This window comes from Muntiacus reevesi, chromosome 1 (assembly GCF_963930625.1).
Source record: "Muntiacus reevesi chromosome 1, mMunRee1.1, whole genome shotgun sequence".
NCBI classification, from domain to species: Eukaryota; Metazoa; Chordata; class Mammalia; order Artiodactyla; family Cervidae; genus Muntiacus; species Muntiacus reevesi.
Window position 1 is genome coordinate 57,627,603 of NC_089249.1, and position 27,924 is coordinate 57,655,526.

A 27,924-nucleotide genomic window follows, 5' to 3' on the forward strand; every position below is an offset into this window, starting at 1 on the left:
GCATTCAGGCCTGCCTGTGGAGCTCTCCAGGGGTCCGCACCTCCTCGCCCTCCTTGTCCTGGGCCTCTGTTCCCGCTCTCAGGAACGTCCATCAGGCTCCTCTCCCCTGTGCACACTCTGCCCTTTCTCCCAGGCCCAGTTCCAGGCCCTCTTCCAGGAAGCCTGGCACCATCCCCCAGGCTGGGCATCTCTCCTTACCACCCGACATTTGGTCTGGAGTGGTCCCTATGTGTGTCTCCCTTTTGGCCTTTCATGGATGCCCCCTGCATCCTTGGTCACCCAACACAGACCTGGGAGACACAGTTCCTAGGACAACATAGGATGCTATGGACAACATAGGACAACCTAGTGGACGCTCTAGCCACCTGAGTTGTAGAGTTGACAGTGGAATGATCAAATGTCCTCCTTGACAGCAGGCCTGTGCTTTAACCTGGGGTCTCTTTCCTAAATTTCCAGGGCACGCTCTCACCCCTCTCCGCCTGGCCTGGAGGGCCTGCTTTGCTGCTCCGACCCTCAAGAGGGCCAGGCCGGCTGGAGCTGGGCATCTGCAAAGGTCAGCATGGCCTCGGGGGCCTGAGAAATATCATGGGGGGACACTGGGGGGAACCTGCTTTCCAGGACTGGCCCCGAAGGAGACCCTGCCGTCTCCGTGCCCACCCACCACGTGTTCCAGGTGTCCCTCCCGCTTGCCCAGCTCATCTTGTGTTTCCAGCCCAGACTCTCTGCCCCAGAGACACTGCACAGTGAGGTCCACAGACAAGGAAACAGGAGAGGGGTGACCAGCCCAGGCCTCCATCATCTCCCTCTGCGGTCCCGGCCTCTCCCCCTCCTCTTCAGGGCTGCCTGTGCGTGCTGAGTCCCTTCAGCCGTATCCGACTCGTTGTGACCCCGCCAGGCTCCTCTGTCCATGGGATTCTCCAGACAAGAGTACTGGAGTGGGTCGCCATTTCCTCCTCCAGGGGATCTTCCCGACCCAGGGATCGAACCCAAGTCTCTTATGTCTCTTGCTTTGGCAGGTGGGTTCTTTACCTCTAGTGCGGCCTGGGAAGCCCAGGGCTGCCTGAGCAAACTCTAAGAGGGTAAAGCCGGTCAGGTGCTCCCGCTCAAAGACCTTCTATGGCTCCCAGTGACAAAGCCTACCCCCTTAGGCAGGCATCCAAGCCCTTCAGCTCTGGCTCCTTCTCCTCCCCCTCCTGCCTACAATTCCTCCTTCTCCAGCCCCGAGGAAGCTGCCATCTCAGATATGCCAAGGCCCTGCCTGGAACGCCTTTTCCATACCTTCTTTCCAGGACACGCACGTCCCTGGGGTGTGCCCACCTCCAGGAAGCCCCACTGGGTAGCGGCTCCCACTTCCCCTCCCTCACCTGCCCTGCCCCTGTCTGCCTGCCCCCCAGACTGGCTCTCCCCAAGGGCAGGCCAGGCCTGAGACACCCCCACAGGGTGTCTTGTCCTTGGGGATTGTGTCTGAAGCTCTGATGAAGGCAGAATGCGATGTGAGTGTGCCAGGGGAGGGGGACCCACAAACCTCTGTTGGGGTGACTTAGATGGGCCTTTGAGGGGTATATCTCCTCCTCACCTCTCCATCTGGGAGGCCGCAGCCTAACCTGGGCCCTGTGGTCACCAGTCTACACCCGTGGCAGGGGTGAGAGGTCATAAGGGGCCAGTGCATCTCCCCAGGGTGGGACTACCACGTGCTGCTTTCCTTCCTCCCCAGCGACTCAGAGCCTTCTTCAAACCAGGGGCCAGGTCCTCAGATCCCGACCTGATGACTTGCCGGCTCTGGGTTAGATTTCCGCTGGCCACCCATTGTGCCCCGGGTCGGGAACCTGGGACCCCCAGAGGGAAGAGATGGGGACGCCGGAGTGGGACCAGGCCTACGCAGCCTAGGGGCTGGGGGGTCCACATCTATCGGAGAAGGAGGCGGAGGAGGACTCGCAGAGAACCGGCAGGAGGGGTTCCGGGCGGGGTGCCCTCGCGGTCCTGGGAGAGGGTCCCGGCCGGGGGCGGAGGGCCGCGGCGCCCCGGAAGGAGCCGCGCACGCCCCAGCTCGCGGTACCCGCCGCGGCGGCCTCGGATCCGGAGGTGAGCGCGCCCCCGCCCCGCTCCCCGCCCACCCCGCGCGCTGCGGGTCCCGGGGGGCCGGGGGGCGGGTCGGAGAGGGGCGCGGGGTGAGGCGGGGCTGCGCCGGCCCTTTTCCGCAGCGCGGGCCCCCTCCTCCTCGCTGCGCCCGGGCCCGCTCTTCCCCCTGGGGCGGCGGGATGCGGCGCCGGGCCCGGGCGGGGGCCGCGGGCCGAGGCCTGGCCGGCTCGGCCGGGGCCCCGGCGGGCGGGCGCGTGGGGCCGGGGACCGAGGGCGCGATCGCGCCCCTCCCGGCGCCGGGGCGGGGGGAGGCGGGGAGGAAGAAGGGGAGGGCGGCGGGCGGCGGCGGGCGGGGGAGCCGGGCGGGCTCGGAGGCGCGCGGCGGGCAGGCGGGCGGGCGGGCGAGGGAGCGGGCGGCGGGGAGCCCCCCGCCCCCCGAAGGAGGAGTCTGGCTCCCACTTGCTGCCTCGGACGCGCGGCTAGGCGGCCGCCGCCGGAGGAGCCCCCGCCCCTGCGCGCCTCCCTCCCCGGAGCCGGGCCCCTGCCTCCCTCCGTGCGCGCTGCTGCTCGCGGCCGCCGCGGCCGCCGAAGAGGAGTCCGGGGCCAGGTAGGGCCGGGGGCGGGCGGGGCGCGGGCCGGGGGCGCGCGGGGCGCGCGGGGCGCGGACGCCGGGCCGGGCGGGGGGCGCGGCCGGGACCCTCTCCGGGCGCGGGGTGACGCCCGCGGCGCGGCGCAGGGGCTCCCGCAAAGTTACTTTGGCTGCCTTCGCCGGGTGCCGGCGCCCTGGCCCCGCACCCCGGCTGCCCTGTGGGCCGAGCGGGTGCCGCGGGGAGGGTCTCGGCCGGAGCGCTGGACTTCGACTGGGGCCGAGGGGTCAGCGAAACTTTTCCCCGGCTCGCCGGTCGCTGCTGGCTGCTGGCGGAGTTGCTGGTGGAAGAAGCGCATTGGTGGGGTGCAAGTGATGAAGATGGTGATAACAATAGCAGCCCCTCGACGCCGAGAGCCTACTGTGCGCAGAGAAGCCCCTGCTGGTACTTGGGGGGCACAGGAGGCGGGGACTGATGTTGACCTTGTGGCCACTTTGGCTCGGCATTGCTGGAAACTTCATCCATCCATCCACCCACCCAGCCATCCACCCATCCATCCATTCATCCACTCACTCATTCCGCACATATTTATTACTGTCTGCTCTGCGCGGGTCGCAGGGGATTCGGTGGCTACCCAGGCAGGTTCCAGCCCTCGCAGGCAATATTTCAGGGACTGCTCAGGCTAAGCAGCACTTCTTCCTCTTGTGTGTTTCTTCTGGGACTTGTCATAGGAAGGTGAATTCTCATGGGGTCTCCCTTGACCCGGTGCAAACAGAAGGGGGTCGGTCTGAGAGCTGATCTTCCAGGAGTCTGTTGTATCCAGGCTTCGGGGTTGTAGACCCCTGCCTTTCCTACATTGCCTCCCCACTGGGGCTGGGAGCCTGGGGCTGGGATCAGGAGGCCCCACCCTGAAACTGGCCCCCAAGGCCACTTAGCTGTCCTCTCTGGGAAGTCTTTGCCCGGGTGCTGGGGGCTGAGCTTCTCCCATCCCTTGGGGGCTTGGTTGCCTCTCCCTCCCCGATTCCAAGGCCCCTATTGAATGGCCCAGAGGAGAGCTTGTTAAGTGGCAAACAATTATGAAATTAAACCAGGGAACAAAAGTGGGTTGGTTGGTGAATGGTGAGCTGGCTCTGTAGGACTTGAATGGTGGTGGGAGACTTGTTAGCAGAGCTCAGCCAGGCTGGGGGCTGGGGGTTTGACACTACCATCGTCCATACCCTGACTGGTATTTGCAACAACAGAAAAATGCACCAACTTCACAAATAATTTGTCACTTTGCCTAAAATGCTTGGGGGATGTCAGAGAGGCACCGGCTGACTGCCACGTTCAAGTTGGAAGCCAGGCTTCCACCCATGGGAACCAGCGTACCGGGAGGCCGTTTGGGAGGGTCTGGTGGATTTGGCTGGGCCGAGGCAGGCCTCTGGGGGTGGGTAGCACACCGGGGCTGTCGAGCCAGCCTGTGGGGATCGGGAGGCGTTCTGGAGACGGGGACAGTGTCTGTGGGGACCGCGGTGTGAGAGTCGTGCATAATAAACTGTGCTTCATGACGCCCGGCTCCTTGCAAATTGGCTTTCCGAGTGGCAGCCCCACAACACTTGTAAAACCTTTTTCCTTAAGATGGGTTTCTGCGAAATTGTTACATCTATTTGAGTGCTCACTCCGTGGAGGTCCATTAATTGGCTGATGGCTAGTCAAAAGGCGATAATCCAGTCACAGTGGTTTAATCGTGTCTTCGGAAGTGGTTCAATGTGGGGGCTGCCTTCATATGTATTTCTCAGCCCTAGGAATTTCCGAAGACCTGGATTGAAGTAGATCCCTATGATGTTGATGTGGATAAGCTCAGATTTTGTCACCTACCCGTGGGATGTCATATCTTGGGTACAGTTGCCGTACGAACACTTACACCCTAACCCTGTAGGCTGTGTTTATGGATAAATAGGTCTAAGTAGAGGTAGGAGACTAGGGCTTTAGGGTCTTTCTATAAGACCCTAACTGTGTCAGGATTGCGCTGACACACATAGTAACCATTCAAGAAAAGCCTGCTTTTTAAAAATTTCCCAGTCCACCGGTGAGACCGTTAAATCTTTATCTGATGAAAGTAATTTAAATTCATTTGGTTTCCCTTGAACTTGCTACATTCCCTTGCAAGCTGTCACCTAACACAGGACGCATCTCTCTGCACTTGTTTGAAGAATTAAGGATGGTAGCAGGATTTCACCGAAGGGTAGCACTCAAGGAGAAAAACCAGCATTCTGGGTGCAGGTTCCGGACTAGTGGAGGAAAGAAAACCCTCTCCAAAGTGCAATCATCTTTTAATCTATCAAAATGATTTCATTTTTCCAATTTCAGGCCCGTGAACCAATCACGAATAGCAAGGCAGAGGAAATTAATCGGCCAGGCAACGACTTTTAGCAAGTAAATATTATGCACAGAAAAACACTCAATTAGTGGAGGTTAGTTAATGCCTTTCAAGTTTCGTCGGCGAGCTGCCGTGAGGGTGGAATTTCTGCATTATTGCTGAATTGTCTGTCAAAAATCTTCAATGTGACAATGCGACATGTCTCTCCCACCGCCTCTCCCTCGCCAGGAACAGAAAAGGGGTCTTTTCAAGCATCCCCCCTTTTTCACTCTTCTCTCTGAGATCTCTCCGTTTGGCAGTTGGTGTTTACCTTTGTCTGCCTGCACCTCTGGAGTGAGGGATTCCTGGGGAGAGGGACACCCCAGGTGTAGGAGGCCAGGAATGGGATCTCAGGCTTGATCTGTGCCCACTGATCACACGGTTCCTGGCATCTCAGATGAGAGACAGGCCATCCTGGGGTCTTCCTTCTGGCCAAATGTCTTACCCTGTAGGATTAGGTGCCCAACACTTGGTGGGCAGGGAAGAGACGGGGCGGGGGGGGGGGGGTGTGTGTCCCGTAGCGAGAACCGTCTAGACTGTGCTGGGTCGCCCTGGAGGCAGTTCTTCCCCGCAGCCGTGTTTCCTGGGGTGTCGATGTCCCCCACGGAATGAGACCACCAGCTAGCATGCATCCTCTCCAGACTGCCACTGATGTTGTGTGACCTGGGGCTGAAGAAGTGGCAAAATTATAAAAAACAAAAGCGACCCTAAGGGAGAGAGAAAAAGAGAGACCCCCTTTTTGGCAGGTGGTGTTGGAGAGAAGGCATATGTAATTCCTTGATTAATTTCATTTGCTGTGGTTCTCCCTGGACCTGTCCACTCTGCAACCAAAACAAATGCTTTACTTTATTTTGACCGCCCCCTCCACCCCAAATGAGACAAGACTCTGTTATGCTTTATTTCCATTTAAAGTATCTGTGGCTGATGGGGGCAGGCCAATCTCATGAAAGACAGTCTTAGCAAATTGGGATTATATATTTTAAACTCAGGTAGTGGCTCGAGATGTCCTTTGGTCTTTCCATACCATTCTGTGAATTACCATTTGGGGGTTTCTGTGGGAATTTAGGCAACTTGATGTTAGACCTTGGTTGTACATCAGAGGCAGATGCAGTTACCTAAACAAAAAGTCACCCCCTGGTTGATTTCGATATGCGTTGAGTTCAGTGCCAAGAATTGACCAGAGCCCTCTCTCCACCACCCCACTCCAAACCCTGAAAGTTTTGCTTCAATTGCACGGCTTCACATTTCCATCCCCTCCTTCCAAGGATCTGAGGCTCAGCACTGATACACATGGAAAGACTTTTGGCATTGCCCGTGCTAATTTCATAACTTTCGGGAGAACATGATGCCTGCTTCGTATTTCCCCTTCATTTCATTCTTCTGCATTTTCCAACAACACCGCAGCCTGCAAGACTGCAAAATATATTGCATGGCTACCTGAGAAGTGTGAGCTCTGCCCCGCACCCCGCCTCTCCCCCTTCCCAGCGAAGCGCTTTTGGCACTGCGGTGCTCATGGAAAAAGCAGTCGGTCCCTCCCCCACCCTAGGCTCCCTGCACAAAGGGGCGTGTGTGTTGGGAGTGGGGGGCACATAGAGAACGGAGTTTTGCTTTTGTTAAGTTTGTCATTCAGACACATTCGTTAACTGATCATACTTTTGGAGGTTTCATCCTTAATTGCAGATTCCCGCATGATCACAAAAAAAAAGCACTTAAACTGATCATAAAAATGGCAAAACCCCAATCTCTGACTTAAGTGTAGAATTACCATAGTGCCGATTTGATTATGCTTCAGTGACATCTGTTTAATAGATTTCCATGAGAACTGTAAATCCACGTTTACTTTCTTTGCAAATTGTATGTGAATGCCGAGCACCCAGGACTGCCCTGCTGCTCCCCTTCCCCGCCACCGTGTATGTCCCACACCCCAAGGAATGCGGGGTGTGACTTGATGGATACGTGGGAAGGGGATGCAGAATCCTGGTTTTTTTTAATGCGTACCTCTTATTTCCTTTTGTGTGTGGGTATGTCTGCATGCACGTTTGGAACGAATCTGAGCAGCTTCCCACCTCAACCCCACAGACTCGCGAATCTCCAAATGCTTTATTTCGAAAACTAGGACAGCACTTTACAGAAGAAAAATCAGTCCATTCACTGTTATTTATGTGATTGCTGATCGGCTAGATGGATATAGAAAGCACCAAGAATTATAATAATTTATGGAGCGGAGCAGTGGTTTACAAACATTTTTCAACCCGAGCTTTGAGGGTTTCTTTGCTTCTCGGGCCTCGTTGGGTGCTACGGGAATGGAGGATATTCAGAATTTGAAGACCAGCCGGGTGAACTGACTGCCTTCCTAGATAAGGTTCAAGGAATAAGTGAGCAGCTATTTGTGGCAGACAGGACATGATCCAGTAAGTAGCTCTCTTCATCATTCTGAAATAAAAGTACATAATTGGAAAATGAAGCGGCAGCGGCTGCTGGGATGGGGGGCGGCGAGGAATTAGAAAGTGTAATTTAAAATCATGTAATTTGAAATCATGTAGTCATAATTCAAAACAGGCCCAGCTAAAAGGTTTGAAAGTGGTAAATGCTTTAAAGTCACTTGTGGTTGATCCTTTTTCAAGGAATATGGTCTAATTTTCATAGTATTTGTGGATTCCTTCATCGACTTAGCTCATCAACTTATTCAACGTGGCTGCTAATATCAGCTACAGGCCAGCATTTTCCGCCCCCCTTGGAATCCACAGTTGATGAAGAAGGAGGAGGTCAAATATAAGAGCTTTCATTTTCAAGATATCGGGGGATTAGGTCTGAATTTTTTTTCTACTAAGCTGTCTGTTCCTTTTCTTTTCCTTTGAGTTCTCATGGTATTTTTTGTTTTTACCTTTTCTGATATTTTCAACTACTGACTAATCAATTGCATATTTGCTGGCACGAACAAAACAAGGGGGAAAAAAACCAGTTTAAAAGTGATTTTTTGAGCTCATGTGGAAGGAAGCATGGCCTGTAAGAGAATCATTCCCAAGCCCCCTCCTTGGTATTAATACTTTTCTGTTAGATTCGATTCCCCCTGCATTTTGCTTGGGGTGGGAGCCATGATTTAGGAGGTGGTAGCATGGATTTTCTGTGACATTTTGCCATCTTGCAACTAAGCTCTTAACTAAAGCGCCAGTGCCTTTGGCTGAGCTGACTTGCTCTCAGCATCGTTCTGGGTGAGCGGCCGGATCCAATCGTCTGCTTGCTGGGCTGCCTTGATGGTGGGGCGGGGGCTGCTGGCTGAGCCCCACTCAAGGTCCAGGGAAGAGAGGCATGGGAGCGAGGACGGGGTTGGGGTCCTGCAGAAGTTTCCCAGGTGTGGGGCTTTGTCGGAACGCTGCTGCGGTGCAGTCTCTCCGGGCAGGTGTTTCTCAGGGGCGTCTCCTGTTTAATGGACAGTCGCTCCTGTGTGGTCATTGATTGTCCTCCGAATCTGGGACTCGGGACAATATAACATTGCCCTGGCCCCACAGTTACGGCTTTCTTGTTCTTCAATCGCCGAGTCGTGTCCAGCTCCTTGAGACCCCATGGACTGTAGCCCTCCAGGCTCCTCTCTTCATGGGATTTCCCAGGCAAGGATACTGGAGTGAATTGTCATTTATTTCCTCCTCCAGGGGATCCTCGTGGGCCAAGGATCGAACTCTCCTGCATTGGCGGGCCAGTTCTTTACCTCTGAGCTCCTCCAAACATGCTAATGCTGGAGAGAGACAGACATTGGTCACCTTAACAGCCTCAGGTTGGCTTTGATTACGGTGACCTTTATCCTTCGTGACATTTTCAGCTGTTGAAATGGGGACACTTTTGAGAGCTGGAGAGGATGCTGGTCATAATGACTAACGGGGGACAGCAGACATGAACCGAGACCGTCCTGGGCCCATCCTGCCTCTGGGGAGTCTGTGGAAGTGTTGTCTCGTCTGAAGCCTAATGGCAAAAAGAGGCTATCTTTGGGCTGCCAATCGGCAGCCCTGGCAGCACAGGGGCTCGTAGGCTCCCTCTCGGATCCGCTGGGCAGACTTGGCCTGCTGGGACCACTCAGGTCTCTCCTTTGCAGAAAATCCACCTGCTGTTAAGATGCTCTTTCTTCGGGCTTTTGGCACATGCTGGTAGGCGTAGGTCGGGGCCTTCTTGGGGTCCCAAAGCCCCCTCCCCTCTAGGGTCTGAGTTGCCCTCTTGATCTGTCTGGCTCCTCCTGCTGGGTCTCAAGCCCTTCAAGGGTCAGTTTCGCATCTGAGTCGTTTGGGTCCCAGAACAGGATCTTCCCTCTGAGTTGGGACAGCGTGTGTTTCAGAGTTGGCTGGAGTCCTGTGGTGCCCGGGGCGCGGGAGTGCTGAAGTCTGCCTAGAAAGCTCGTCACGGGGCTGGTGGTACTGGGTGTGTCCAATTGCATCACCTTGGGAAGGACTGACCTCTGGCTCGCCCGGTCATAGGGTGGCGGGCGGGCGGGGGCTGGGGGCCCCCTGACTATCTGAAAAGCTTTGCCTGATGCTTGGAAACTCCCCGCAGCACTCCTGGGCTTCGCTGGCACTTTCTGACCTGAGGGGAAGAGGTGCTTGGCGGACACCTGCTGTGCGCCAGCTCTCTGCCAGGCGCTTCTGCACTCCTGCCAGTGGCTCTGGGAGGGAGGTTCTGGCATCCGCGTGTTTGCAGGCAAAAAATCCGGGATCTGAGACGGTGAGTGCTGCTCTGGAGTCTGGACCCGAGGCCCAAGGGCTGTGGTTTCTCTCACGGGTTCATTCTCTCGTGTATTGTTTTATGCTTTGGCTTCTCACCTCAGACTCAGAACGTTCATCTGGGAGCTTTGGTGAGAGAAAGCCCGGGAAGGTCAGGGGCCAGGGCGGGCGGCATCTCCCCGAGCCCCGTGCCGGGAGACAGGTGTGGCGCACAGGTGGGGGTTGTGCTAGGAGCCTTCCAGGCAGAGGGAAGAGCAGGAGGGAAGGCTTCGAGGTGGCGGCTCCCCGTGTGCCCGGGAAACCCGGAGCGGAGACTGTGGCCTGAGTGGTGAGGCTGGGGCTGGCGTGGGCTACTGGGCTGGTCTGAGGGCCGGCGTGGGCTCCTGGGCTGGTCTAAGGACCGGCGTGGGCTCCTGGGCTGGTCTGAGGGCCTGACTGGGCTCCTGGGCTGGTCTGAAGGGCTGGTATGGGTCCTGGGCTGGTCTAAGGACCGGCTTGGGGTCCTGGGCTGGTCTGAAGGGCTGGTATGGGTCCTGGGCTGGTCTGAGGGGCCGGCGTGGGGTCCTGGGCTGGTCTGAGGGGCCGGTGTGGGGTCGGTCCTGGGGTGGTCTGAGGGGCCGGCGTGGGGTCCTGGGCTGGTCCGAGGGGCCGGCGTGGGCTCCTGGGCTGGTCTGAGGGGCCCGCGTGGGGTCCTGGGCTGGTCTGAGGGGCCGGCGTGGGCTCCTGGGCTGGTCTGAGGGGCCGGCGTGGGCTCCTGGCTGGTCTGAGGGGCCAGGGTAGGCTCCTGGGCTGGTCTGAGGGGCCCGCGTGGGGTCCTGGGCTGGTCTGAGGGGCCGGCGTGGGCTCCTGGGCTGGTCTGAGGGGCCGGCGTGAGCTCCTGGCTGGTCTGAGGGCCTGAGTGGGGCCCTGGCTGGTCTGAGGGGCTGGGCTTCCCCCCAGGGCAGCATGATGCTCCTGACGAGATCCGGTGTGTGGGAGGGAATGGCGTGGTCAGGGTGCCTCCTGGGCCCTTGGTGTGGTGTGTGGGCTTACTGACGCAGCAAGGAGGGCAGGCAGGTTGTGGGGCAGCCGCGGGAGGGCGCGCCCGGGTTGGCCTCTTTCCTGGCTATGAGCTTCCGCTACCGTCGGTCCCTAATACCTCCTCACCACCTGGTGCCTTGGCCGGTGTCCGGCCTTCTCCCGGCCTGATCGACTCAGGGCGCCAACAAATAATGCCTCTGAGGGAAAACAGAAAGAGAAACTGCCTTGTGAGAGAATAAGACTTTTGAAAAGCAATCCCTACAAAAAAGGAGGGATTTTTCAACAAGAATTTTTCAACCCAGACATTTCAAGAGCTTTTCAGCTTTCCCGGTCTGGACGGACTGGGCCTTTGTGGAACGGCCAGCACAGTTCCCTACATCCCCTCTGTTACCTCCTGACGAGGCCAGTGAGGAAGCGGAAGCACAGAGAAGTTAGGGGACTGCCCAGGGTCCACGGCTAAGCCGTGCTGACCTCAGAGTCTGGGCCCTTCTCTGTTGCAGAAGCGCACCGGGGCCAAGAACAGTAATAATGCAATGAGACAGCTCATTAATGCTGCCTCTGCCTCAGGGCCTTTGCACCTGCTGTTCCCGGTGCCTGAATTCTCCTTCCCAGCTTTCTGGGCATGACTGGCTCCCTCTCGGCATTCACTTTAGAAACGATGTTGCCTCTTCAGTCAGGCCTTTCTTGATCATCAGTTTAAAGTCACAGCCCTCTTCTCCCCCCATACCCCTCACTTCATCACCCTGTCTCCTGCCAGGGACCTGTTATTGTCTGTAGGTATCTCTTCTATTTACTTATGTGTTTGCTTTATTGCCCCCACCTCCTTGAGGGCAGTGACCTGTTGATTCTTTTACTGCTCTTTGTGGCATCTGGACTGGTGACGCTGTGTAGGGCCAAGGCAAACATTTGTTGAATAAGGAAAGGCATTAATTGGGCTTCCCCAGTGGCTCAGCGACTTTCCTGGTGGTTCAGACGGTAAAGTGTCTGCCTACAATGTGGGAGATCTGGGTTTAATCCCTGGGTCGGGAAGATCTCCTGGAGAAGGAAATGGCAACCCACTCCAGTATTCTTGCCTGGAAAATCTCATGGACAGAGGAGCCTGGTAGGGTACAGTCCATAGAGTTGAAAAGAGTTGGACATGACTGAGTGTCTTCACTAATGGCTTAGCAGTAAAGAACTCTGCTGGGATGCAGGAGACACAGGAGATGCCGGTTCCATCCCTGAGTCAGGAAGATCCCCTGGAGGAAGACATGGCAGCCCACTCTAGTTTTCTTGCCTGGAGAATCCCATGGAGAGCTGGTGGGCTCCCATCCATGGGGTTGCAAAGAGTCAGACACGATTGAAGCGACTGAGCATGCACGAGCGCAAAGGCATTAATCAGTCTATTCCACCCTCTTCTTTGTGGTCCCACTTCCTTCCTGCCCCCTGGCCCGGAGGAGGCCCCTGTGGCCCGGCCTGGGTGTGTGACTTGCTCAAGGTCACTCTGCCGGCCAGAGAGTCAGGACGGAAGCCCGGGTGGTCTCTGTCTCAGCACCCTCCGCGTGCGTTGCCTGCGCGCGGTGCTGTTTTGTGGACCAGGTGTGAATGCTTCCCAAGCTCACAGCCATTTGCTGGGGAATCGTGCTCCCGCCCCGTGGATCGGCTGTGTTCTCCGCACGGTGGATGCTGCTGCTGCGGCTCCATAAATATTAAATGGGTATTAAAAGAAAGCTCTGCGTTCCCAGTTTCCCTGATTTCTCTGAGCAGGGCCCATTGCAAACCCCCTTTATGTGAAATGCAGCATTTCACTGCGGAGTGCCTCCCGGGACGCTGTGCCGCCTGCCTTTCCTGGCTGAGTCCCCTGGTGCTGAGTGGCCTCCCCCACCGCGGCTGGCCGCAGGGCATGCAGGCGCCCACCCGCTCCCTGGGGGCGGGGGGACGGGTGGAGGACCTGGTCCCTGCACCCCTCCCTTCATCTCTGCCTTCATTCCTGCATCCCTTCATCCTTCCCTCCATTTCTCCATCCTTCCCTCCATCCCTCCATCCCTCCATCCGCACATCCACCAATTCAATATTTATGAAGCATCTGTGATGAGCCCTGGGGTGATGAGGATGGTGATGATAAAAACAACACTAACAACGTTTTTGAGCGTTTACTAGGCACTGGGCTCTGTGATAAGCCGTTTACATGTGTCACCTCGTTTAATCCTCATGACTGTCTGATGCTGGTTACTCTTTCTCTCTTCCATTTCGTGGACAAGGAAACAGAGCCTCTGGCAGGTGAAGCCCCTTGCTCAGGGTCGCAGAGCTGTGAGGGCTGCGTCGGAGGTACTGGGGGGTGAGCAATCGAGTGAGACCCAGGCTCAGCCCCCGGGGCACATGCAGGCTCTTCGTGGGACCCTGGGACAAAGACCCCTGATCAAGGCTTCTCTGGGGAAATACTGGCCTTGTGGAGGGGTGCAGGGCGAGGTTAGCCAACTGGGGAGGAGGACAAAGGTGGTCCAGGCTGCCTGCATCCAGATCTCAGCATCACCCTTTCTCTGTCCATGCTGGGCTTGGCAAGAGACTTCACTTCTCTGTGACTCACCGTTCTCATCCGCAAAATGGGAGAAATCAGAGTATCTATGTCATAGGTAGGTGGTGACCTTACAGAAGGCCCCCTGAGAGGATTTGAATTGCGTGCTCTGAACACAGCACTCCTTAGCTGGAGGCATCTGGGCACTAGAGCCTGCTGGGCGCAGACCTGTGTAGCTGGAGTGTGTTTAGGGCCCACGGGTCTTGGGTCCCTGTCGTTGGAGCCATGGAAATCCAGGGAGAGGATTCCAAGCAGGGCCTTGATGCGGTCAGCTTGCATTTGAGAAAATCGAGGTTCTTCCAGGCTGCTTGTGCTGTCTGCTTTCCTCGCATTGCACGCCCTTGGACCACAGGTACCCCAGTGCCTGGGCAGCACCTGCCCACAGCGGGCCTTCTGCACACAGGTCTCCAGTTGAGCCGAATTGTGTGATGTGTGATGTGGTTGGTGGTTTAGTCACTGAGTCCTGTCCAACTCTTGTGACCTCGTGGGCTGTAGCCCACCATGCTCCTCTGTCCATGGGATTTCCCAGGCAGAATACTGGAGTGGGTTGCCATTTCCTCCTCCAGGGGATCCTCCCGACCCAGGGATCAAACTCGGGTCTCCTGCATTGCAGGCAATCTCCTGCATTGCAGGCAGATTCTTTACCAACTGAGCCACCAGGGAAGCCCCTGCGATTGTAATAGTACCTGAGAATATTAGCTGGGAACTTGGCACCTGTGCTCAGAATTCCTGTTCATTTAACTCATATAGCTGCCCTGGGAGGCGATGTTACTGTCATCAAATCCACTTTCCAGAAGAGGAAGCTGAGACTTAGATTAGGAAGTTGGCTTGAGATCACACCCTGGTGGCTCAGATGATAAAGAATCTGCCTGCAATGCAGGAGACCAGGGTTCGATCCCTGGAGAAGGGAATGGCTTCCCACTCCAGCATTCTTGCCTGGATGGACTGGATGGGCTTCTGTCTTTATGGACAGAAGAACTTGGCAGGCTACAGTCCATGGGGTCACAAAGAGTCGGACTTGACTGAGCGACTTAACACTTCAAGGTCAACACAGCAGCTCAGCACGAGGTGGGGACTCAAATTCTTGTTCAGATCTGGGCTGATGGAGCCTGGGCCTTGGCGTTTGCTGCCCTGAGGCCTCTCCCAGGGTTAACAGGATGGTAACAGGCCAGAGGCCTGGATGCCTAGGCATACCCAGCCAGGAGGCCGGCCACACAGCATGCGGTAGGAGAGCTGATTCGCTTAGAAACAACGGACAGTACAGAGAACAGGAGCAAGTCGTCTTCTGGAGAGAAGAGGCTGATTTTTTTTCCTGATCTTCCCAAGTGGATAAGAGGAGTGTGTATTCTGAATCAGGATGTATTTGGGAGGGGGGAGGGGAGTGAGGGGAGAAGAGAAGGATATTGCTGTTTATTGCACTGTGTATGGGCAAGCTTGTTGAGAGTTAAAAAAATTAATAATCCATTTCTCCTTTGCACCTAATTAAAATATTCTCCAGTCTTTAATTTTTGTCATTTTCCTAATCTAGTTTGTTTTCTGACTGTGTCGATTCTTCTTCCACGTGCAAAGAGGATTTTTCTTCGTTTAACGTGACTGGGATCTGACTGTCCAAGAATAGTTTAAATGATGTTATTTTCTCTTTGGTGAAATGTGGCACAAAGTCAATCGTCAGAGGGTCTTATTGACCAAAACCTGAAACAAAACAAATCTTTGAAGCGTTTCCTATTTACATGGTTTTAAAAAAATTAGAGAAAAAGGGCAAGAAAAAAAAAAGATGATTTTAGTGAAGAAGCCGCGGCTGTCGTGGCAAGTCTGTGTATCAGGGTAGGATGGAACCTTATCCAGGATTCCACAAAGCCGAGCTGGAATCGAAAACGAACAGTTTCATCCAGTAACTACAAATGCAAACTGCACTTTCCAATGAAAGAAATGAAAAAAAAATTATATAGCATTTGTGAGCTGTGATTATGAGTGGTTTCAAGGTTTGACTGTGCACAGTGGAATTCCTGAGATCCTTACAAAGCTTTTGAGAAGGTTTTTTTTTTTTATTTTTTAAAGTAGGTCTTCCCTTTCCCTACCCCACACCCCGACGGCCACCCCCTGAGTTGAGTTGGTGTACGGCAATCTTTCTGGGAAAATCCCTTCTCCAGGCGCTGCTAAAAGATCTTTAGGCAAAATGGTTGTTGATGAAGGAATTTGCGCCCGCGCTGTCTTCACCTGCTTGGGCTTGTAGGGGTGTACACGTGGGTCTGTGTGGGAGTGTGTGTATGCTTGGGTGGGGGGAGGTCTGTGAGGAGGGGGTGGGGTTGGAGGTGATTCCTTCTTATTCCCCAATCCTGAAAAGTGAAACTTACCTTACCTGTTTCCAGAATACCAGCCATTGTCTTCTGCATCTCACGGTCACCCTGTGGGCTCCGCGAGGGCGGTGGGGGGGGGGGGGGGGTGTTGTCGAAAGCAGAAAAAAAGTCTTAAGTATTTAAACATGTTGGACCATGCAATGCATCCGTCCATGGTGTTGTGGGTTTTTTTTTCTTTTTGGTCCCCTCCCTCCCTTTCCTTTTCTTTTTACCAAAGTATATTCATCAAACTGCTGAGTTGGAAAGATTTGTAATGAGTTTTTGAGCTGTACGGCTGTGGTTTTTTTTTCCTCTCCCCCGCCCTCTCCCTCTTTCTAAATCTTCATCTGACATTAAATAAAGCAAATCCCAAACAGATTAACTGTCGCTTGGTTCTGCTCCGTCTCCTCAGTCTGTTCCCAGGTCTGGCTCGGGGCCGGGCAGCGGGAGATGCCCGCGGAGCCCGCAGAGGCCCATGTGGCGCGCTAGGTGGGACCCCGGCGTCCTGAAGGCAGAGGCCCTGGCCCTCCTGCCCTGCGGCCTGGGCATGGCCTTCTCACAGTCCCACGTGATGGCCGCCCGGAGGCACCAGCACAGCCGGCTTATCATCGAGGTGGACGAGTACAGCTCCAACCCCACCCAGGCCTTCACCTTCTACAACATCAACCAGGGCCGCTTCCAGCCGCCGCACGTGCAGATGTAAGTGGGCGCCCCCGACGGAATCCACACCCCCCACACCCCGGGAAGGCGGGGAGGAGGCGAGAGCGGGAGGGCCACCCGGGGGTGGGCTCCTGGACTCGCGGTACCCCACCATCTCCTGCCCGTTGACAGCGATGGATCGCGAGGCTCGGGACAGGAGGGACGGGGGAGAAGTTGCAGTGTGCTGGCCTTGTGGGCCGATTCTGGCCCGGAGTCTTGTTTCCTTTGGCCGGGAGGATGTTTTACAAACATTGAGAAACGAGTTGATGGCACGTAAAAATCCAGACTTCTGGCTTTGCTCTATGAAACCCAAAGTCGTGGCAACCCCAGGCCCGTACATCCTCGTGGCAGCATTGGGGGCGGAGGAGGGGGTGCTGAGTTCCAGCTGCCGCCCCCTTGGTGTCTGGGTCACTGACTCCCTGGTCTCATTCCTGTTCCTCGTTGCACAGATGGGGAGACTGAGGCACAGAGAGGGGGCCAGATGGGACTTGGTGCAGGGCCAGGGCAGGGCAAGACCCTGGTTGTGGCCTGACTGTTCTCCTTTCCTTCTGCCCAGACCCCCTTGGCTTCCCCCCAAGGACCGGGGAATTCTGCCACTTGCCCTTTGAGGCTGATGGAAAATATCAGAGGCGCCCCAGCAGTAGGGCCACAGTGAGAGCGCAGACTCAGGACCCACACACGACTAGAACCTTTCTGCTCCCTGGGTCTTTTCCGGTGGTCTGGAGAGGAGCCTGTGGCACAGGGTAGAGGTGGATAAATTCCAGGCCCAGCCCTGGGCGGCTCCTTGGGTCACCCAATCTCCTCCTCCTTTGTCTCTGCTGGCCCCCCATCAATCCTGCCAGACAGGCGACCCCCCGCGAGCCCAACACCGCTGGCAGATGCCAGAACTGACATCCGCCTCCAATCCAGGGCATTCGCCACACTTAGCATCCTTTCCCGGTGATGTCTGAGGACAGGAGTGCTTACGTGCCTTCCTCTGAGAGTTTAGGCGTTTGTATACTCCATTGTTGAAACTCCTATCAGTCCCTTCGGGGTGCCCCTGTTTGGGTCTGTCTGGGTCTTTGACAAGCCCCTGACAAGTGGGGAGCCCTGCGAGTCCCCTCATCTCCCATCTCAGGAGATGAGAGCTGTGATGGGACGTTCCTGGGCTGTAGGGCCCAGGGTAGGTCCCCAGACCAGCGGGCTGGGTCAGATTTCCCCTCCAAGGATGCAGGGCCTGGCTTCCTCTTGGGCCATGGGCACTAGCTGTGGGGGGCAGTGGTCCCATGAGGTGCTAGCCGCTGCCCGTTTAGGGAGACAGGAAGATCCGGGATGTGACCCGCGTCGAGAAGGAGCCAGGGGAGTTCCACTCCCAGGCCCAGAGGTGCTGTGACTGGGTCGCTGCCTCGTGCTCCAGTGTGGTTCCCTCTGGACGGGTCTTCTGTTGTGAACGGTGGGTGCAGAGATTATTCATGGGGGCGAGGGCTCTGGAGGGCGGGGGGCACCTGACCTGGGGCTGGGCTCCAGCGCTACGAGCTCCCGCTTTCCTGCAGTGCTTGCTCTGGAAAATGCTTGTTTCTGTGGGGGCTGCAGGACTGGCCTTGTCAATAGGATGAGATGGTTGGATGGCATCATCGACTCAGTGGACATGATGAGTTTGAGCAAACTCCTGGAGATGAAGGACAGGGAAGCCTAGCATGCTGCAGTCCGTGGGGTCGCAAAGAGTTGAACATGACTGAACAGTTGAAGGACAACAAGATTTCTCTTTGGGAAACTCCCTGCAGTGTTCAGTTTGGAACCAGACTGGCAGATCTGGGCAGGACGGGAGGCTTTGGGTCTCAGGCAAGCTTTTCCTTGGTGTCTCTGGGACCTTGAGACCTGGCATGGCTGCTGCAAGGGGAGGCCTTCCCGGGGCTGGGTTTTCTCTTCTGTTGATGGAGTTGGTGCTCCTGGGCTGCAAGTCACAGTGCCTGAGATCCCCAGATGCTGTTGGGAATGGGTGAGAGTCCCAGGCCCTCAGGCAGAGCAGGTGGGGTGTGTGTGTGCGCGCGTGTGCCTGTGTGCACACCCATTCAGAGGGGTCTCTGGGCACAGCAGATAATGCCAAGGCAGAGCTGTCATGTAGGGAGCCCCCGGGTAGCCCCAGTTGCAGAACAGAGCTAGGTCAATAGAAGTCAGGAGAGTTGGGGGAGCCAAGGGGCTGAGGGAGGACCTTCTGGAGAAGATGCCTTGTAGGTTGAGACCCAGAGAAGCAGGATCAGGGGCAGCAAGTTGGGAAGTTGCCGCAGGGTCTGAGCCAAAGGTAGCAGGGATGTCTAGAAACTTCCAACCCAGTCGGGAAGCACGCGGGCCCCCGCGGGCCAGGCTGTCAGAGAAAGGGCAGTGAGCGGCCAGCTGAGAGGGGTCACGCCCCCCCATCTAACAACTCTGGGTTATTGGTTCATTTCTTCATTCACTCACCCACCCGGGGTATCTGTGAGCAGTTGCCAAGCATACTGGTTAGTTAGGAACATGGGCTCCGGGGGCTTCCTTGGTGCCTCAGATGGTAAAGAATCTGCCTGCAGTACAGGAGACCCAGGTTCCATCCCTGGGTTGGAAAGACCCCTGGAGAAGGAAATGGCCACCCACTCCAGTTTTCTGGCCTGGAGCATCCTGTGGACAGAGGAGCCTGATGGGCTTACAGTCCATGGGTCGCAAGAGTCAGACACGACTGAGTGACTAAACCGTCGCCATGGGCTCCAGGCTCTACCGCCTGGATTTGAATCCTGGCTTTGCCACTTGATTTGATGTGTTTCTTGGTGCCTCTGTTTCCCCATCTACATAATGCTGCTCCTGAAATGCTGAGGATTAAGTCAGTGGGTCCACTTAGAGAGGGGCCGGGCGGTAGGGGTCCGTGCCTGCCGGGCTAGGTGCTCAGGACTCAGCAGTGACCACGGACGGAGCCTCGCCTGCGCTGAGCTGACACTCCCACGGGCTATGCCATGAAAGTCATTAAGTGCAATAGCGTAGGGTTCTGGCAGCACTAAGTGCCGTGGAGAAAAAGCTTAATGGCTTTTTGTGGTCACTTAGCTCTTGTGGGCAGAGCAGGTTCACACTGGCCTGCCCCGTTCCATCCCTCCTGGCCTGCTCTATGCGGTCCCCTCCTGAGGCTGAAGCAATAGGGCTTGGGGGTGGTTAGGGATTTGGGCCAGGCCCCCGAGGAGAGCTTACAGCGAGCCCCAGCTCTGGACTCCTGGTCCAATGCTCTCTGATTGCCTGCTTGGGTCACCCCGGCTTGGAAATGCAGCTTTGCACACAGCCGGGTGAAGCCGGGCCCCTGCAGGACTGGGTGGGTGGCTGCTGTCTCCCACCCCCCTTCTTCCGACTCACACCCTGCACGCAGAGGAAGCGTGTGGGTTTCCATGGCGTGTCTCCACCGAGGGAGATGCCACTTTCCGACACGTGATTTATCGCCACCCTGGGCTTTGTCTCGGGGTGAGGGAGCGAGGGGCCTTATTTAATAAATCCACAATTTATATTTAATAACAACAGTGACAGCCCAAACGTGGCCTCCGATGGAGCCCTGTGATTTATGCGGTTGCCCCCGGAGACCCAGGTGGTAACCAGGCTGCCTTTGCCTGAGGAATGAATGTCTGGATCTGGGGCTCAGGGTTTTGAGGCCTGAGACCAAAGACCACCCCCCCACCCTGGGGGCCGAGCAGCGCTGCCCCTGGGGAGGCCTCTCCAGGTTCCGGCCCCTGCGTCCTGGGCTGGGCAGGTGGACCGCTGGCCTGGTGCTCAGTGAGAAGGCAAGGGCCGTGCGGGAGGGACAGGTCACCACGGGGTCCGCCTTACAGGAGACTGGAGCCCGGCATGGCAACTCCTCTTGGCCTTTGTTTATTTATAATATTTATTTATTTATTTGGCTGTGCTGGGTCTTCACTAGGGCACGTGGGGTCTAGTTCCCTGACCGAACCCAGGCTCCCTACGTGGGAGCACGGAATCTTAGCCACTGGACCACCAGGGAAGTCCGTCTTTGTCTTTAAAAGGAGCCCTGTTGGTGGAGACTCAGTTCCGTTCAGTTCAGTCGCTCAGTTGTGTCCGATGCTTTGCAGCCCCATGGACTGCAGCACGCCAGGCCTCCCTGTCCATCACCAGCTCCCGGAGTTTACTCAAACTCATGGCCATTGAGTCGGTGATGCCGTCCAACCATCTCACTCTAATGTCATCATTTAAAGACCCTCCAAGCACGTCAGGCTGTTCGGGGGTCCTTGAAGAATGTGGCAGGGTGGGGGACATCACTCTGTGCCAGGCCAGGAGCGTCCCCTGGTTCCCGGCCTCCTCACTGGGCAAAGCTGGAGTGCTGATGCCCTCACTAGGTGAGACGGAGGCTTCAGAAGGGACCCAGTGGCCCCTAGCCTGTCCAGGTGCTGTGAGGTCTCCAGGAGACAATGAGGGTCAGCCTTGAGCCCAGGAGAGGTGGGGGTTGGGGGTGGGACGGCAGGCAGGAGGCCCTCACTTGGGCTCTGTCTGCTCTCACGTGCCATCCTGAACCTCTCCCCAAGGGCTCCGGGTACAGTTCTGTTTTCTGGGACCTTCCATTCTCCCTCCTGCCTCCAGGCTTTGCACATACTGTCTAGTCTATGTCCTGCTTACACGGACTTATCCTTCGGATCTCATTTCCTCGGAGTACCTTCCCCGATCCCTCACCAAATCTCTCTGGCCGCCCTCCCTCCCCCAGATCTAGGCACCTAGAGCCTCCCCTTCACGGCACTGCTTCATCCTGTGCTGATACATGCTCTCATGGGAGAGTTTTCTAAGCGTCTCTCCCCTCCACCAACACGGGCTATCTCCCGAGCCTAGCACAGCGGACAGGAGGAGGGAAAGAAAAGGGAGTGAGGATCAGGCAAGGCACACGCCCCAGGAAGAGTGAGGGGATCAAGGAGGGCTTCCTGTTGGTGGCAGCATAACCCCTAGGCTTGGAGGACCAGCAAAGGCAAAGCCAGGAGGTGGGGAGGAAGGGCGGCATGGGGACTCCGGGTGCAGGTTTGCCTTAGAGCCAGTGCTTGGTGGGAAGGAGCCTTAGGCAGTGGTGCAGCTCAGCGCCAACCAATCCTTGCCTTCCCCTGGGGCTCTGTTTCCCCACTGGTAGGATGAGAAAAGGAGACTAGAGGTCTCTCTCATTCTAAAAGCCCGTGGCTGATGCCCAGTCACATGACTGGAATTGGTTTTGGACCTTCACTGAAGACAAGTCCTCTGCCATCCAGCCCCCTGACCTTCAGGGTACCCTGTTTCCCCAGAGATAGAGATAACGGGGTGGGGGACGGCCTTTGCTTCCCATACCTATGTGAGTTTTTGGCATCAGTAGTTGCACTTCAAGGGTGTCAGTGGCTCGGGAGAGAGAGACCGAGAAGGGGGCCAGGACCTAGGAAACAGGCTGCAGGGGGCACCCATCGGGTTTCCAGTTCTCACGACGTCTCCAAGAGAGTGGGTGGTCCCCACCTTACAGAGCCGGCTGGGAGGCTGGAAGGGTCCCGGGCACAGTGAGGAGGTTGCTGAGCCCAGACGCCACCTGGATCTGGGTGCTAGAGGCTGTGTTCTCTATTCTGCATCATCCCTGCTGCCAGGGGTCCTGTGGGAAGGTCCTGGGTGAGGCCGGGGGCACGTGATGACAGGTTTCAGGTCTCAGAGAGAGAGAGAGAAAGAGCCACAGCCTTGCTTGGGGCCATCTCGGCAGGTAGACGCTTTGTGGGAGTTGGGTTTGGCCCCTCCCAAACCTGGAACATTTATTTCCATACTTTCTCTCTGGTCTCCCGAAGAACATGGCTGGGAAATAACCATTTTCTTCTGTTTTATGGGGTTAATTGCCCCAATTCCTATTCTGAAGACCCAGGTTCAAATTCTACTCTTAGGAACATGGGTCCTGGGTGTGGGACTAACCTTTCCAGGCCTCAGTTACTTGCTCCACAGAACTGCTACCACTCAAGGGTTAGCCAGATTGCAAATTGTCTTAGGGGTAAAGGAGAGTTTCCTGGCTCACGTCCAGGTTTCGATCCAGCTTCAGGCACAGCTGGATCGCGGGTTCCACTGCTGTCATGCCCGCCCATCCTTCGTGCGCTCTGACTCAGTATCCTCATTCTTGTTCTTTTCCTCCCTTCAAAACACAGGTGGGGTTTCTAGGCGCTGCCCAAGGTGGTCTGGATGGGTGTCCTGTCCTGTACCTCGCAGGTGTTTGGTATTTAGTAGGCACTCATGAAGCATTTGTCTATAGATTGACTGGATGAAGTGAAGTACGGCCTGGAAATAGTCCAGTTCGGTGTGAGTTCTGGAACCAAAAACTGGTTTCAAATCCCAGCTCCACTAGCTTCTGTAGCTGAGATCCTGGGCAAGTCAACCTTTTCTTTTTTTATCTTTTTTAAATTTGTTTTTGATGTGGACCATTTTTAAAGGCTTTATTGAATTTGTTAGAATACTGCTTCTGTTTTATGTTTTCCTTTCTTGGCCACAAGGCCTGTGGGATCTTAACTCCCGGACAAGTGATCAAACCTACACCCCCTGCATGGGGAGGTGTAGCCTTAACCACTGGACCGCCAGGGAAGTCCCTAGCCAGCCTTTTTTGATCCTCAGTTTCCTCATCTGTAAAATGGGCACAGGCACAGTGCCTGCTCATATGGTCCCTGGGAGGGTGAAGAGAGCAGATGCGCGTACAGTGCTTTGCCCACAATGAGCTCTCAGCCCATGGGAATCATCAATATCATTGCTGCTGGTATTATTTCCAGGTCGAGCATTTGTTACAATTCAAATAGCTGGAGGACGGTGCAGGGAAATAAAAGTCTGTTTTTGTTTTTGTTTTCCTCTGGGGATTATTAGGTTTGCATCCTCACGGAGCTCAGAAGCCTTAGGGCGAAGAGAAGCAGGAGCAGAGTTAATTAAAGAGCCTGGGCTTCAGTAGTAGGCCCAGCCCGACTAGCGCCCGTGGAATTCACGTGCTCCTGGCTGGTAGACGGCAGGAGCGTCGGCTGGCTCAGGGCTCCTCCACGGAGGGACACACAGGACGAGAGATCGCTGGGGCCCGAGGTGGCTCTGGGGATGGCATATCAGTTCTTGTGTTCCCCCTTTTCGTGTCTTTGACTTGGTCTCAGCCTCCTTGTGGCATCTTTACAACCTCGGTGTATGTGAGGCCAGTGAATGAATGGATGAGTTTGATTGACTCACTCATGTTAATTACTGTGCCAGGCCAATAGCTCAGTAGTGACTGACTGCCTTGCTCCAATATCAGCTGTGTTAGGGGCGGACAGGTGGATTCCCAGGCCTCTTACCTGCAAGACTTGTCTGCCATATGGTGGGGGGGCAGGGTGGGGAGCGACCCAGAGGACAGAGGAATGGCAGGAATTCCTGGGAGGGAGATTTGTGTTTCTAGATCAATTGAGGCATCACCTCCTCCTGGCAAGTTCAGGGGGCCCCAGGCCAGACTGGGGCCTTCTCTGGCCCCCAAGACCCTCTGCTGCCCCATCGGACCTTGTGGCTTTACTGTCACTACCTGGCCGCATCTCGTCTCCACCATCAGTCTGGGACTTGGCCTGGTTCATTCAGTTTTCCAGCTCTGAGCTCAGAACTGGTACCCAGTAGGCGTTCAGGATGTGTTTTGTTGAATGAATGAGGGATGGAAGGAATGAAAGAATGGGAGAGGGAAGAGAAAGGACTCCGAGAACCCTCCTGTTGGACATCATCAGACTCAGAAATTCTTCCTTTTCTCCGATCGGACCTAACTCTGACCCACTGGGGGTCCTTGCTTGACTTAACCACCCCCAGAAAAGGGCCCCGAGAGTCTCTCCCCCGGAGGCCTGGTGACAGGGAGAGGCTGGCGCGGGGCTGCGGCTGCCGCTGGGTGGATGGAGCTTGCTCGTGCTCCCTGCACATTAGCATGCTGAACCCACGTCTCTCGTAAGGTGTTAATTAAATTTCTTCGAAGTATATTGTCTGAAAAAAAAAGGATAATTAGAAAGATGTCTTTAAAAGTATTTATGTAACTGATATGGTACCGCTTTTGGTTTGCCGCATAATTAGATTTAAACACAACTCGAGCGGCATACTCATTTGGAGAGAGCAGCTCGTTGAAATGTCATTGCGTTGTTTTTCCGCGTTTTGAGCCTGGCAGAACCAGTCAGCTGAGGAGGCAAGAGCTGGGGTTCTTGGGGAGAGCGCTGAGCTGGGAGTAGGGAGCTGGGGTCGTTTCCCACGGTCCGCATTTATTCCCAGGTCACTTGCTCAGTATCCTCATGTGCAAGACAAGCGAGCTTCCAGGGCCTCCCGGGGACCGAGAACTTATAGTTACGCAGCTACGGCTTTGTAATTTTCTGAGTGTCATTGCCTAGTGAGGGACAGAGCTCCATTATACAGACGAGAAAACCAAGGCCAGGCATTTTCCTGTTTTATGTTAGTGACGATCAGCAGATCTGGGTCTTCTAAATCCAGAGCTGTTTTCCTGCAGGACCCTGGAAAGCCCTTGTTCTCAACATGTTCAGACCAGCTCATAGGTTTGGAAAATTGCTGTCTGCCTTTCACGCCTTTATCTTACAAGTTCCCACAATATCCCACCCTGCACACGTGGCTTGGCCTGGATACTCTCTCCGCACGGGCCCGCAGAGTCGGTTCTTCCAACTGGACAAGGACCTCAGTCCATGCATCCTCCATGGGGCCGATAGCAACCCCCCAGGGGGGCGAAACCTGGATTTTGGGGGGTGAAAAAAATCTTACTCTTATTATAAAGTGCAGATACACACATAGTAAATGAACAGATATACAGTGTATCTGCGGTGTTAAAATTTCACAAGAGAGGGGTGAGTAGAAAAAGCATCTTCTGTAGGTCCCTTAGGGGCTGATGGTGAAAAAAATATTGGTTGAGAGGCGCTGCTTGTCAAATAGCAGGTCAGTTGTGGTCATCACACAGGTGCACGGAGGTCCACGTGCTGGGCTGTACCTGTCAGCTCTTCCCACTCATCACCTCCTTTATCTAACCCTCACACAACCCCCCCCCCCCAGGGTTCCCGTGTTTTGGAGGGGAAACTGAGGCTCAGGGGGAAATCTTTTGCCTGATTGGTGAGCGGAGGGTCAGGGTTCGGATGCGGGTGGATGCGATCTGGACCACAGGTGACCTGATCTGCATGTGATCTGAGTTGATGGGACGTGCGCTGTAGGCTCCTAGCACCACGGCCCCTGGATCCCACAGTCCCCTCTCTCCCCAGGGTGGACCCGGTGCCTCATGACGCCCCCAAGCCGCCCGGCTACACCCGCTTTGTCTGCGTGTCTGACACCCACTCGAGGACGGACCCCATCCAGATGCCCTATGGCGACGTGCTGATCCACGCCGGGGACTTCACCGAGCTGGGGCTCCCGAGTGAGGTGAAGAAATTCAACGAGTGGCTGGGTAGGTGCCAGAAGGGGTGGCGCCTGGGAGCGGCCAGACTCGGGGCGGCCCCCTGCCCCCTGCCTTTCCTCCCTGCTCTGCCTGACCCTCCCTGGCCTTTATCACCTGCCCACCTCCCCCGAGAAGCCCCCTGACCTCCGGGACCAGGTCTCACCCCTCTGACTATCTCGTCACACCTGAGAGGTCTCCTGCCCCAGCACGTGTCTCTGCTGTGACTTTCTATTTGTTTGTGGGATATTTTTTTGGCCTGGGAGACTCCCTTCCAAAGGCAAACCCAGGTTTGTTTTTGTCTGGTTGCGTGTCCAACCCCCAGTACCTTGGTCCAGGTAAGTACCCAATAAATAGCTGATGAATGAATGAATGAATTGGTGAGTCAGTGACTGAGTGGGTGAACAAATGAATGACTCTCTGGGAACGGTGATGCCAAGGCAGGCGCTCAGCTGGTCGGACCAGCTCAGACACCCGCCACCCTTGACTGCTGGCCCAGTGAGGGGACCCCCCCAGGCCTCCACGGCCCCAGCAGGAGCCCAGGGCCCCAGGGTGGGCTCTGTCGTGGGCAGCTGTTGGCACAGGCAGCAGAGCGCATGCCGTCCCACGCCGTCCCATGCCGTGGGAGACGGTGGGCTGTGATTCACAAGCAGCACCCCCAGGGTTTTGTCTCTGATTTTGCTTTCTTCCAAAATAAGAAAGATGTAAGTCTGGGGTGCCCCCCTGGGAAAAGCTGCTTGCTTGGAATCCAGAGAAACCTCATGGCGACTCTCTCCGCCACGGCCCCAGTGGGGACCGCTGGACGGCCCCGGTGGGCAGGCCTGCTGTCTCAGAGGCGTGGGGCCGGGGCCGGCCCACCTCCCCTCGCAGCCCCTCGTGGCCGCCAGACGGTCCCCCGCGCCTCCCCAGGGGCGTCCCGCTGTGCAGTTGGCTGGGAGCTCCACGAGCAGAGGGCCAGGAGCGAGGCGGGTAGCTGCAGCGAGAGAGGCCCGGCTTTGCCAGTCGAGACAAATATTTACAAGCAAGGCCTTCCCCTCCTCTTGGCAGGCTTGGAGCTTTCAATATTGATCTTTCAAATGGGAAATTCTAATCGAGGCCCCTGTTTGGGCTGAGCCCCGCGAAGGCTGGGATGGGGTGGGGGGCGCTCCTGCAGGAGGTGAGTCTGCCCCAGCGCATCTCCCCTTGCCCCGCACTGCCTCCAGTTCCTAGGAAGGGGGCCCTCACGGAGATGGCTTTCTCTTGAATATTTATTTATTGAATTTGGGCTACGTCAGGTCTTGGTTCCTGGGAGGCCTCACTCCTCTTCAGTTACAGCAGGTGGGATCGTAGTTGCGGCGTTTGGGCTCCATTGCCCCACGGCACGTGGGACCCTCGTTCCCCCGACAGGAATCTAACCTGTGTCCCCTGCATGGCGAGGCAGATTCTTAACCCCTGGACCCCCAGGGCAGTCCCGAGGCTGCTTTCTTAGCTCCCTGCTCTAGGGTCTCAAAGAGACGTGAGGCTGAACCGAGCGCCCACGTCCCCGGCAGAGAACAGGAGTCGCTGGTGGCTGGGCACGTGGTCCGTGCCAGGCCCGTCTGGTAGGCTCCTTACCTCCGCTGCCTGGTTGAACTTGAGGAGCAGCTGTTTGGCGTGGGCGCTGTTTGGATCCTTATCTGACCAAAGGCGATGTTGGCCCCCGCCCCCGCCCTGAGGTTCCGAAAAGTGGGGACTGTTTCTGATGTACCCCCGGCCTAGACGTGTTCCTCTCCACGCTGAGTGAGTAATGAAGCCAGCAGGTGCATGTACCGTGGGGGTGGGGGGTGGTGGCCGGGGGCGGTGGCCTCCCCCTGGACGGGAGGTTTCAGGGAGAAGCTGTCGCTGGGCTGGGTTTGGCCTGAGAATCGGGGAGTTTGTGCGGGGAAAGGGGTAACTGAGGCCGGAGCCTTCGGGGGACACGTGAGAGGTGGTGTTATGTGTCCGGGTTGGAGGGAGGGGGTCTGGGGGAACGTGAGGGCAGTGAGCCTGAACAGGGGTGTGGGGCCTCCCAGAGACTCTCAAGCAGAGTGGAAGCCAGGGGCCCGGGAGGCCCGCCTGGTGAGATGGCCATTTTAGAAAAATCTCTCTACCTGCCTCTTAGTAGAAGACAGAACTAGGTGCCGTGGGAACAAAGGGGGAGGCTTTCTTGGTAAT

At 56.2% G+C, this 27,924-nt stretch overlaps 2 protein-coding genes across 2 annotated transcripts in view; one reads left to right on the forward strand and one right to left on the reverse strand.

The window, feature by feature from the left end:
* The first annotated feature begins 2,480 nt into the window (after positions 1 to 2,480).
* Positions 2,481 to 27,924, forward strand: part of MPPED1 (metallophosphoesterase domain containing 1) — a 77,232-nt gene continuing 51,788 nt past the window's right edge. The window contains exons 1-3 of the mRNA XM_065924184.1: positions 2,481 to 2,686; positions 16,093 to 16,379; positions 25,583 to 25,764. Coding sequence (XP_065780256.1) covers positions 16,156 to 16,379; positions 25,583 to 25,764 — 406 coding nt within the window. The 5' untranslated portion in view covers positions 2,481 to 2,686; positions 16,093 to 16,155. The remainder of the gene's footprint in view (positions 2,687 to 16,092; positions 16,380 to 25,582; positions 25,765 to 27,924) is intronic.
* LOC136169812 (putative uncharacterized protein DDB_G0290521) lies at positions 10,121 to 10,717 on the reverse strand. Its single transcript, XM_065937960.1, has one exon. The coding sequence runs from the start codon at positions 10,715 to 10,717 to the stop codon at positions 10,121 to 10,123; it is 597 nt and encodes a 198-aa protein (XP_065794032.1).

Coding starts and splice junctions, on each gene's coding strand:
- LOC136169812 (XM_065937960.1), bottom strand. CDS start 10,717: ATGCTGCCCTGGGGGGAAGCCCAGCCCCTCAGACCAGCCAGGGCCCCA.